At 39.9% G+C, this 12,891-nt stretch overlaps 1 protein-coding gene across 3 annotated transcripts in view; it reads right to left on the reverse strand.

The window, feature by feature from the left end:
* Nucleotides 1-12,891, reverse strand: part of LOC113540882 (cullin-9) — a 41,139-nt gene that overhangs the window by 22,689 nt on the left and 5,559 nt on the right. For all 3 annotated transcript variants that reach the window (XM_034303142.2, XM_034303141.2, XM_034303140.2), the window contains exons 3-14: nt 9,302-9,456; nt 6,482-7,051; nt 6,258-6,399; nt 5,904-6,094; nt 5,327-5,747; nt 3,673-3,865; nt 2,798-2,999; nt 2,130-2,320; nt 1,360-1,556; nt 1,037-1,274; nt 554-659; nt 221-448 (exon numbers count right to left, since the gene is read on the reverse strand). In XM_034303142.2, coding sequence (XP_034159033.2) covers nt 221-448; nt 554-659; nt 1,037-1,274; nt 1,360-1,556; nt 2,130-2,320; nt 2,798-2,999; nt 3,673-3,865; nt 5,327-5,747; nt 5,904-6,094; nt 6,258-6,399; nt 6,482-7,051; nt 9,302-9,456 — 2,834 coding nt within the window. The remainder of the gene's footprint in view (nt 1-220; nt 449-553; nt 660-1,036; nt 1,275-1,359; nt 1,557-2,129; nt 2,321-2,797; nt 3,000-3,672; nt 3,866-5,326; nt 5,748-5,903; nt 6,095-6,257; nt 6,400-6,481; nt 7,052-9,301; nt 9,457-12,891) is intronic.

Here is a 12,891-nt window from a genome sequence, read left to right on the forward strand (position 1 = left end):
ATTATGTTCTACCAGTGGAAATACATGTGTTATTGCACTGAAAATGTACAGTATTTATGTAAGTGTTTATTTTTATCTCTATCACGATTAAGAAAATTCATTAACCGACAGCCCTAGTATACATCAAAAACTGATTTTACGAAAATTAATTCCAGTACTCTCTTAGTACTGACAGCCCCTGGTAGGCTTCAGAGAAGGAACAATTCCAGCGAGTAATGACCTGTATGCATCCAGCTAACACACTGGTGGTCATCTTCTTGTAAAGGCTGGCATACTTTTCACAATCGTTAATGAGGTCACGTAGCTCTGTGACCAGTAGCAGGTTGGTGCTATGCTTGTCCAAAGCTTTGACGAGTGCTTCCCTAGTGCCTAGACGACACATAACTACAGCATAGTCTTTGTTCAGAGAAGCCAGTCGATATAGGAAACGGATGAACTGCTGCACAGCCTGGAGGTTGAGGGAAAGATGTAAAAATATTAAAAACAGAAACACCAAGCTGGCTTAAGAGAGAACTTTTATCACACAATTGTGTATGTGAAGACAAATAGCTACCTCTCTGTCATTAACACAGGCTGTCATAGAAGAGAGGGAAGGTTCAATGCTCTCATGCCAAGGTAGCAAATCCTCCTGATAATTGTCCAAGAACTTGTTCAGGATTCTGTTACAAACACAGCAATACAGTGAGTCAGTTCCTTTGTTTATTACCTTTTTCTAACCTAAAACAATCTTGGTGTGAATGCAGCCATGCCATAAAGGCTTGCCACAGTTTCTTGCCCTTTCCCATTGCTGAGTCACAAACCAATGGCCAGGAACAAGCAAAGTTATTCAATGCAGATAACAGCCTCAAATCATGTTATATAGCGTTTGAGAATCATCTCCACATCATACAGCATTGTGGGATTGAGCCACTCCATTTAAACACTGTAATTTGGTTTGGACGGATAAATGCTGCATGACATAAAAATATGCTTGGAAATTCATGATGAACAGTAAATACTTGCACCAAGTGCAACCTTTGGATTATCAACTCCTTGCCTGAGAATGGAGAGCTGCACTGTGCGCTCCACTCTGTGCTGGTCCATGAGGCGCACCAGGTCCTGAAAAGTGTCTCTGCTATGCATCACCTCGTTCCTCTCATCCTCCAGCTGAGAAGTTTCATCACACAGCAGTTGTTCCAGGGTCTGGATCACCTCTTTGGTGGTAGTCATCTCCTTTAGACCTACAACTAGCATCTTCAGCTCTGTGTCCTTGAAGTCAAGCTCCTCCTTAGACTCTACATGGAACCAACCCAAAAAAAAAATTGTAACAGCACTTTAAAAGTAACTGAACAAGTACAAGTCCTTCTCTCTTTCTAGTACCTTTCTTTTCCAGTTTGTGAACATTGGAGATGTGGCTGAGGGCAATTAATGCCAGCATGCTTTCAGAGCTGTGACCAGAAAGGCACTTTCTGAGTACAGTGGTGATGTCACAGGCCACCAGTTGCTCTGCTAGGCTCTTGTGATTGGAGATCAGCATGATTATCACCAACAGGCCATTTCGTACAGACAGGCCACCACTGAATTAAGCAGAGAAAAATACATCATTAGAAGATCAACACTGATAAGTACATGTCTCCATTTTTAATGGTTTCTTGGACATCTTGATTAAGACAAGTGCAAAAGCTAAACATATTTCAGTTCAGGAAAACCCATATCTTTCCATAATATATAACGATGGCAAAATAAACAGAAGTTATATTCTCCCATTCATTTTGGAACCATATGTCCCTTTTTGGACAGTATTCTGAAGTTTCACACCAGTATACTGCGGGAGACAGCTAAAATAACAATAACTTTTCTGCAGAAATGCCACACGACTGTGTTGTGAAATATTTGAGAGTAAAATTATGCACTTGAACTATAATATATTGTAAAGGCTTGTAGTACATTAGAAGGATCGGAAATTTCAAGGCAATCGAGTAATGTAGCGGCTGTGCACTTCGAGAAAACTCTTGGAGGTGATATACCTTACATACTATCTTTTCAATAACATTAAGTCAGTTGAAGACAGTTTTAGGCAGAAATAAGACTTGCTTTACTGTGCTTTTGAGAGACAGAACCAAGTTTACTAATAGTGGTCAGTCACCTACCCAGGGCTGTTGAGCATGAGATCAATAGCAGATGGAATTGCTCCAAGAAGCCCCTTTGAGCCTTCAGGTGTTGCTGAACCAATGCTTGCAAAAATCTCCAGCATCATCTGAGTACCAGATTCAGAGAGGGGCAGACAGCTTCCCACACTGCGCAGGTCATGCTTACTGGCACCAGTGATGACTTTTAAGGTCTGGAGGGAGAAAATATATATTCCTGTATTCATCCGGCTCTTAGCTGCATGTCTCCCATTGATATAAAAGAAAGACACACTAAATTCAGGCTGAAAAATTCATTAATCAGTAGAAATAAGATTAGGTGAGCATAATATAGTTGGACTGTGAAAATACTGATCCCTAAAATCAGTGGACTTTGGAAATACCCCATGTAGTGATATTAATGTTGTACAATAAAGGGAGAATTGTTTGGACTGCGCTACACATATGGTAAACTCTGTGCAATTGCAATTGCTTCTGTCAAGTACAAGCAATTTCATGTTTCTTACATCTTTGCAGTTATTATCTACATTGTTATATTGTTTGTACTTGACAATAGTGTTTGGCTCGTTGTGTCACTATGGAATCAGTCAGTCAGGCACACGGACTATTACTGGCCAGCAAAGTGCAGAAGAGAGAGAATGAGTGTATGAGATTGTCAATAAGGAACTTACGGCTAGTGCAATCTGCTGCACTCGTGTGCAGGTGGGATACTCCTGCATGCAGGACAAAATGGCTTTCACGCCGCCCTCTGTAGCGAAGGAAACCCGCCACTCATATTTGAGCATTAGGCTGCGGGTTAGAAGCAAGGCCATGATGGCATTTTGTTTTGGTTGGCTACCAACCATCTCAACCAGTATCTTTAAGACTTTGTCCCTAAAGAAATAAAGGATTATGTCAGTGGTTAGCAAGCAGTTCAGCATCACTTACAAATTTCGGCATCTTACAGAGACTTCAGCTGACATATATGGGATGTAAAACTAAGCAACTCAGTAATGTATAGACATGAACAATTTTGAACATATTTTCAGTGGTGAGATAACATGCTTCAAGTATTTCCACATGCAACTCCAGTAGGGTATTCCCAAGGAAAACATTTGAATACCAAATAAAAAATTGTGGTGCTAACAAACAGTTGGCATTTTTAAAAAATGTATTTTCGTCTTCTTTTGTCTTTTGACGAAAATAGTTTTAGTTATATTTTACTCATTTAGTTCTCACAAGTTTTCGTCTAAATTCACAGCAAATTTAATCAACCAAAACTGAACTGTTTATACCTAGTCATTTTATGCATTTAATTTCATTAATTTTTAAGGCACATGCATCATCGATTGGAAGGGGTTTTAGTTGTTAAATGTGACCTGGAGAGACATGCAGCTAAAATATGTGTCAGATCTCCTGAAGTGCATTTGAGTGATCGGATTTAAATCTGTTTTAATTGGATGCATTCACACTTTCAGGTTCATGTGGAAAAAGCTCTATTCAGATATAATCTTGATACTCAGGACACATTAAACAACCAAGTGTAAGCTGGGGTCAAGAGCCTCACCGGATGCTCTGTGCTGAGTCTGATCTAAGACTGCTGCGCTCCTGAGGCCCCTCTTCTTCCAGGATCTTACAGATGAACTTCATGCCAGCCAGCAGATGTCCCGAGTCAGAGCTACTCTTTTTCATAATGTCCACGACCTCTCCGATTTTTTCCAAGGCTGTTTTCTTACCTTGCACTTTTGGGTTATTAAACACTATAGCACAGAGAACACAAAAAAGTACACCTGAGTACAACATTTTTTTTTTTTTTCCCCAAACTGAAAGCAATGCCAAAACCACAACAATTAGCTGGTTCATTGAATGTCTTTTTGTATTTGTTCTTGCATGGATAAATACACTTTATGGCCATGTTTGTGGACACCGAACCATACGTCGATGGGCCATAACATTAAAATTTCTGATAGGTGAATTGAATAACATTGATTATCTCGTTACAATGACACCTGTCAAGGGGTGGGATATATTAGGCAGCAAGTGAACAGTCAGTTCTCGAAGTTGATGTGTTGGAAGCAGGAAAAACAGACAAGCTTAAGGATCTGAACAACTTTGACAAGGGTTAAATTTGAGGGCTAGACAACTGGGTCAGAGCATCTCCAAAAGACAGCCAGGAGCATGTGCATCGCTTACCAGGGGAAGAGATGGCACCAGGATGGTGGAGGCAGCATGATGCTCTGGGCAATGTTCTGCTGGGAAATCTTGGATCCTGGCATTCACGCGGATGTTACTTTGACACGTACCTCCTACCTAAACATTGTTGCAGACCAAGTACACCCCTTCATGGCAATGGTATTCCCTAATGGCAGTGGCCTCTTTCAGCAGGATAATGCGCCCTGCCATACTCCAAAAAATTGCTCAGAAATGGTTTGAGGAACATGACAAAGAGTTCAAGGTGTTGAAGTGGCCTCCAAATTCCCCAGATCTCGATCTGATCGAGCATCTCTGGGATGTGCTGAACAAACAAGTCCAATCCAATGTCTCTCTGCCAAATACCACAGCACACCTTCAAAGGTCTTGTGGAGTCGATGCCGCAATAGAGTTGTTTTGGTGGCACAAGCGGGACCTACACAATATTAGGCAGGTGGTTTTAACATTATGGCTAATCAGTCTATGTGATTTTTAAACATCCCATTCCAGATTTAGTCCCCCTTTGCTGTTATAATAACCTCCAGTCTTCTGGAAAGGCTTTCCATAGACTTTGGAGCATGACTGTGGGGATGTGCCCATTCAGCCACAAGAGCATTAGTGAGGTCAGGTGCTGATATTTCGGGTGAGGAGACCTGAGGTGCAGACAGCATTCCAATTCATCCTAAAAGTGTTCAGTGGGGTTGAGGTCAGGGCTTCGTGCAGGCCACTCGAATTCTTCCACTCCAACCTTGGCAAACCATGTCTTCATAGACCTCACTTTATGTACAGAGGCATTATCATGCTGGAACAGGTTTGGGCTAGGCGCCATAGTTCCAGTGAAGGGAAGGTGTAATGCTACAGCATACAAAGACATCCTATACAATTGTGTGCGTCAACTTTGTTGCAACAATTTGGGGAAGGCCCACATATGGGTTTGATGGTCAGGTGTCCAGGTGTTTCAGATAAATTGTGTAGTTTCAGTATAAAAATCTAAAATGACCTTTAGAAAACCACCTACAAATGTAACTCACCTTTCATCTTTTCCTCCAGATCTTCAGGATACTTAGTTTCATCTTCTGTTGGTAGCTCACTCTCTGTATCGCTGTTACAGCTGCCATTATCCACAGGAATCTCTTTTTTGGGTTTCTTAGAAACACAGCCATTTATGGAGAAGGATGCAGCAGAGGTAGAAGCTTTAGATGTCACTGATGAAGACGATGAGGCTCCCTGTCCACCAAGCCCAGAGGAGTTGAGGGAGCTGTCAGTGAACACCTCCTCATCCTCCAGACTGGCTCCACCACGGCGCAAGTAGTGCTTAACAAAGGCATGCGAACAGAGCAGGTCACCCAGGCAAGAGGCCTGCAGGGTCTGTTTCAGGTAGTGCAGGATCTTACGGGCAACCTCGCTTGACACTGACAACTGAATTAAAGTGGCCTCATCCAGCTCCACCATCTAATAGAAAAGAGAGATCAGAAAATGAAAGGTCTGAACAAAAGACACTCAATAATTAAAATCATCATCTAGTTGGACATTGAGTGAAACTGTCTGTACTCTGAATTCCATTCTCTATTCTGATTTTGCACTCGGGAATCAGAAAAGTGTAATTGCCTGTTCATCAAGATTCTGTCGAAGAATGTTGTTGATCTCTTGTTGCTGCTTTGGCTCTAGCTTCTTAATGAAGAAAAGCACCTCCCACCATTCAGCACGGGTAAGGGTGTCTGCATCATCCTGCAGGCTGTCTGTTAGATAAGGTAGTGAGTACAACCCACCAGGTGGCTTCAAGAAGAACATCTGATTCACTGTAACACAAGAAGAGGAGACGGGTTACATGTCAACAGACACGAAAGATCAGTAATTGCATCAGTTAGGGACATCTTTGTACATTCCAATCATGTAATTGTTAGGTTACATTCCTCAAATGTTATAGAAAAAAGCATTTCTCTTTAGTTAATCCAGTCTTACCTGCAGAAAGTTTAAGTGTCTCGGTTAGAGAAAAAGCCTTTTCCTGAGTTTCCTTCTCAGCTTGTCCACTGCTCCCATTACCCAGGATCTCAATCATGTGCCAGTGCACCCAGTATGTTCTGGAGATTGAGTTCCAGTATACCTAAAACATAATCACAAAGTCTGTCAAACATCTGACAGTGTTTAAGGAAGACACAGGGAGAAAGACCAAACACTGTGTCTACCTGGACAGGTGGTGAGCCATCATTACTGTAGCGAAACTCTCCCTCATCACCGGCATTGACTTCCTCATAGTCCTCCAGCATGCGCACCTGCATGCCGCTCTTCAGAGTGTCCTGCACATACTCCACATAGGCTGAACGTGTGGAGAAGTCTGTGCGGGTCCTGAAGCCATTTGTCTTCTTCTTGGGTGGAGCAGGTGCTGCTGTTGCTGATGCTGTTATAACGGGAGAGGCAGAAAAACGGGGCTGGAAGATGGAACGTAGGGTGCGCCTGTTCACCTCTGCCTCGGTCTCTTCTGATCCCCCGGCTGTTGTGGGAGATGCGACGGGTGGCTGGCGGTTACGGTCCCAGCCCATTACTCTTACCAGCTCTGAGATGAGGTTTGCCATCGCCATGGTGAATTCAAACTCCCTCTGCAGCCGCGATTGCTCTGATTGATGTGCTGTGGAAGAGGAGGGGCCAGGATCCTGCCGCTCTGAGCTCAACTCCCCCCCTGTGGTGTTGAGCTTGTCCATTAGTGAGGTCACACACAGGTAGCGCTTCACCAGAGAAAAGAGCAGCTTGCCTGGGATCTATATGGAATCGATGCCAAAAGTGCATGTTAAAAATTAAGGAATCCAGATCACCTCATCCATTCTTGTATTTTCTGTAGACAAAACCTAATCTATGGAAGCTTTCGGAATGTGATCGTTGGTTAGCCTCTAAAAATGGACAGATGTTTAATTTGCTATTGCTAAAAATTATTTTGCAGTAAATATTCCTTATTAACAGAACTAAAATTAAATGTGCATAGAAAAAGTCTAGATATCCAAGGTCATATTAATAGTACTACACATTATAGTAATACGCATTACACTGTAAGGAGAAATGCACAAACTTATACACTGGTATGAAAAGAACATGCATGTTGTAAATACAATTCTGAACAAAAGGAGAGCTACTTTCACAGGGCATGAGTCTGAGTCTACCTCTATCTAAAGGAAAAGGGATACACTGCGGTGGAAATTTTAAACATTTGTGACAGAGAAGACAACAGTTTCAAAAAAGGCGATCCACACAGTGCTTCCAGAAAGTATTCACCCCTTATTGATTATTTCTTTTTTTTTTTTGCAACATCAAATTTGAGTATATTAGAAGGGGATTTATTTTCCTGCTGCTGTTGAAGTGACTCTCTCCAGAAATAAAATTAAATAAAGTATTTAGATGTCCTCCGAATTATTCAAAAATAAAAAAAAAAAAACTCTAAAAACTTCTTAAATGATAAGTGTTCATCTCACTTTCTTTTAACAGTCTAAATTAGGACTAGTATTTCATTTTCTTGAGCATTCACACTAAATATTTTAAACAGAGTACACCTGTGTTCATTTTAAATCACTGACTTTACAATGCCTCACAGCTAAAATGGAAGATCAGATCAATCCTGCTGTAATGAGGAACAAGGAACTGCTGTGAAGCTTCAAGATGAAGTTGTTAGGAGGAAAAAAGCTAGAGAAAGTTTTAAAAAGAACAGCAAAGCTTTGAACTGTTAAGAGAGCACTGTGAAATCTATTATAACAAAGTGGATAATATGGCACCACCCAGACACTACCAAGATCAGGTCAAACTGAGCATTCAGGCAATTGTCAGAGAAGTGGCCAAGAGTCCAGCTACACTACTTCAAGGAATTACAGATCACAGGCTGAAATAGGTGTGCAGACCTCAACAATATAATCAGCTCTTCACAGATCCGGTCTCTATGGGAGAGTGGCCAGAAAGAAGCCACGTCTGAGAAAGTCTAACATAAAGGCATGCCTGGAGTTTGCCAGAAGGCATGTGACAAAATCTGAGAGCTTCTGGAAAAAAGATTTTGAATCATTTAGTCTAAAAGCATGTTATGTTTGGGCGCAGACCAAATTCAGCCCAACACCCAAGTAACACCATCCCTGCCATCAAGGACAATGGTGGTAGCATCATGCACTGGGGTTGCATTCAGCAGCAGGAACTCGAAATGTTGTTGCCATCAAGAGCTACATGGATGACACCAAATACAAGCAAATTCTTGAGGAGAACATGTACCAGACAGCCAGAAATCTGTGTCTAGGGTGAAAATTTACATTCCAAGAGGACAAGACCAAAAGCACAGGGAAAACCTACAAATGAACTGTTTGGAAAAAAAAATAAAAAAAATAAAAAAAGAAGAAGAAATTTTTCTTGTTTTGAAATGGCCAAGTTGAAGCCCATACTTAAATCCAACTGAAAATCTGTGGCATGATCTGAAAATCATTATCCACCAACATTCTTCAACTAATTTGACACAAGTTGGAGAATATTTGTGGAAGTAAATGTCAAAATCAAAATGTGCAAAGCTCACAGAGACACATCCATGACACTCAAATGTGGAATCACTTACTTTTTGAACTGATGAGATACTTTTTTATACTTATGAGAGCAACTAAATAATTTCTTTAATTTCATTTCTGTAAAGAATCACTTCAAAGGAGCAGAAATTTGATGTTGCAATACAGAGAAAAGAGAAAACACTAGGGCATGAATACTGTCTGGAGGCACTGTGTATCAACTACATCAACCATCAGAACAGGACGTCTGCAAGGTTACTGATCATTATATTACAATACCATCCTGACATTCCTGGTGGTTTCACACTACTTCCCTCCAGGGTAGCTGACATCACAGCTAAGCTTGCAGTTAGAAAATATAAATTAAAGTGTATTTAAATTGCCTTGACTTATTACAACTAAACGATTGAAAATGATCTAGATGACTGAAAACCAGGTTCATGTAAAAGAGCAAACCATGCACTAAGTGAGATGTGGGATTTTTACTTGTGGGAGGTGAATTCCCTCGAAAGAGATCCCATGCTCCTCTGAAGATGTGGTCTCTGCAAATAGCTCCAGTAGGGTGTAGCGGTTGTCAAAGTCCATGTGCTGCTCAATGCCATCCTGCTGGCTTAGGGACAGCAGTACGTAGGCACGACTTCCTGTAAGAGCACCAAGAAAACAAAAACTGAAAACACACAGGAAACTCACTTAACGGCTCGGATTTTAGAATCAACACATAACTCCCACAGTCAGTCAGAACAAAAGCAAAGTTATTATGGTACTAGTTCTCTTCAAGTACACTGTCATTTTGACATTCTCTCTTACCATAACCAGAGAATCTGTGTGAATAAGCGTGAATAAGCAAACTCTCTCCAAAACAAACAAAAGTTTGTCTTTTAGCTAGCATGCATTAGGTGATTAGCTTGCTGCGGTTGGCTGTTTTATGTTTTACGGTGACCCTGATGTGCTGTGTTTGTGAATCGGTGACCTGATCACCCATGTCATGGTCTAACAATGTTCATCCTGCAAGATGAGAGCAAAGGTGATGTCAGGGAGCTAACCAACTACTGCTAGGCAGCGAGCATAAACATAAGGCTCTGCTGAAATGGAAAGGCTTTTCTGTGGTGGTTCGTGATCACACTGTTTGTGCAGGCTTGAGGAGTGAGATTAGCTCCCCATGGGTTTCTGTGTGTCTCTGGGGCTGATGGTAGCAAACAAGTTCAAAGACAAGGCCTTGCTGAGGGGGAAATGAAAGCTACTCTATATTATGATGCCTGAGGCTCTGTGTTAAGCCACACTGAAAATTTACGGTCAGGTGTTTGGCTGTACGTTTGGACGACTTAAGATGTATCTGATGTATCTTAAGATGTATCTGAGCTGGAAAGTGATGCATGTTTTTGAAAATTCCTGCCAAAATTTTATGGATCTTTCACACTGATGACATCAATACTCTCACTCACAGACAGACACAATGGGAACAGGAATAAGATCCAAACTACAGTTGTGAAAAATAAAGCTTTATCTTCTCTATATTGTGAAAAATGATAAAATTTAATCATTTAAAAATTTCAATCATTTAAAAATTAAAAATAAAATAAGACAGACAAGTGTAGAGTGCATTTTCAACAACATGTCGAACACTGATGTATTTTCAAAACCAAATTACTGCTATAATGTTTGGAAAGGGAAAGCTTCTGTTTCTAACAACAGTGATAAACAGTTCCTGTGATATGAAACCAATAAGACTGAATACAAAACGGCTGCGAATTATGCTCATATGGTTGTTAGAGTTAATGAACAGAATTTCTGGTCAAGTTTCTGGGAAAACATCTTTAATGTGTAATCAAGTATCATTTTTCATGGCAATTAAATGCTCCCATTTGTGTCGAAGCACATGTTCATGGTTTGACAATTCTAACTGCCACAGTTTTTAAGATTAGAAATCTTCTGTGATCTTTGTGATCATAGTGGCAATGCGTGTTTACAAAATCTGACGGTCAGACTGAGAGCAGATATTTGGTATATTTACTAAACCATGAATAAAACTCATACAAGCATGCGTGCAAGTGTAAGTTAATTGATAATGTGCCATATCTGACAAATTGCATAAGCTTAAAAAAGGCTATCATGCAACACTTTTTGCACACCACAAAGGTGCTGCTAACTGCAATATTCCCAGACGTGGATTTTCTTTTTCATACTTCCTGTTATCTGTGTTGAGATAAGGTGCAACAAATACACAAATAGCGATTTCAGTATTTGAATACTGATGCCTTAAACCGTTAACCAGATATTCAAATCTGCATGCACATCCCTACAAGGAAGCCTTGTATAATTAGGCTGGCATCAAAAGTCATACTCAAAAAGATGCCTTTGTTGTTGGAAGTACACCAGCAGGTTTATTCTCAGTTTAGAGAAAAATGTGTTTCTGCATCTTGGAAATGTGAACTGTGCTTTCTGAGGCCAAAGGCCTTGTAGCTTCTTCTGAATCACAAGAACAAACGCATAAATGATCATTCACCTAGTTCTGCATTCTTTTAGCAATTATGTCTAAATGTCAAGCATTTAAAGTCAAGTATTGTCAACACATGTGGTTCCCTATTAAACAAATAATAATAATAAAAAAAAAAACTGAGTCCTTTACATCCATTATCTTACTGAATACGTAGCTATAATATAAACATGCTGGAGTGAGCAAAACAGTTCTGATATTGTAAACTATTAAAAAAAAAAAAACACACACACTAAGAGCAATGCAAGTGCCAGTGAAACAGAGGAGCTAAAAGCTAAAAGAACAACTAATGTAAATGATACCAGATGGTATGATGACTAATTAATCAAAACGTGTAATGTTAAGAAATGTGATATCCAAATTCCACACATTTCTATGTATACATTTGATTACCTCTAGAAACCTAGCTTAAGTTATTTTACTCTCCACGTTCCTCCGTTTCAATCATACACACACACATGTGAGGTAAGTGCACGTAGTTCCCCCTTGTGGATAATATTCCTCCAGCTAAAAGTGAATGCATGAATTACAAACCAGGTCCATGCACTTTGCAGCTAATAAACAGTTTGGACTGGCTATCTGTAGTTTGCTACTGATATTCAGCTACAGTTTAAGCTAGTGGTTCTCAACCTATTTTCACCTGTGGACCCCTAACTTATTCTGACTGATCCTCGTGGAACCCCCCCAAAATGACAGCTCTCTGGTCTTCAGGTTGGTTTATCTTTTTAACAAATATAGTCTTCACAAGTGAAACAATCGATCTAACAGGGCACACCTGGGCAACAAGAAACACCCATTACTCACATGTTCCAATATTTTTGATCACCTGAAAAATGTGAGGGCTCAAACACAAGGTGTCATGTTCTAAGTTGTTTAACACATCTACATGTAAATATCGGGAAACGAAAGCTGAAACACCAATCTACCGTCTCATATTCATCTTTTGATCTCAAATGTCTTCGCTGTATAGCCCCCCCAAAAAAAAAAAAAAGGCCTTGCCATTCCAGTACTTTCGGAGGCGACTGTATTCAAGTAGTCTTAAATGTTTTCCTGAATCAACAAGTGTCAAATGTAACAAATTTTGAGTTTAACATTAGATTTGATATACTACATGCTGTTCACATTGCTTTAACATTAACAGTGTCTTTATACATTGACATACACATTTCACTTTTTGAAATTTCAGTTTTTTCAGCCTGGGGTGAAAAGTAAAATGTTCATACATTTTATTATTAACGTTACACTTAATTTGATTATCACTCAGAATTATCATTTGTTTATTTAAGCCATCAGTGTTGGACACAATGCAAAACTTGTGCTAAAAACAATATGGTGAACATAGATCACTCCATTATTAGATTAGATCATTAGTGAGAGTTAACACACAGGACCAAGCATACAGGGCAATTTAATAAACACTGGTCTTTGGCTTTTCTGAAATTTAATGGGCGTAAAAATGTATTTAAGATATATTTAACATATTAATATTTAACAAAAATACCACTTATACATCATTTAAATATTTTTTTAAAAACAATCCCATGAAGCCCCTTTAATATTACCAGACCACAAGGGGCCATGG

Source organism: Pangasianodon hypophthalmus, chromosome 3 (genome assembly GCF_027358585.1).
Source record: "Pangasianodon hypophthalmus isolate fPanHyp1 chromosome 3, fPanHyp1.pri, whole genome shotgun sequence".
Classification (NCBI taxonomy): domain Eukaryota; kingdom Metazoa; phylum Chordata; class Actinopteri; order Siluriformes; family Pangasiidae; genus Pangasianodon; species Pangasianodon hypophthalmus.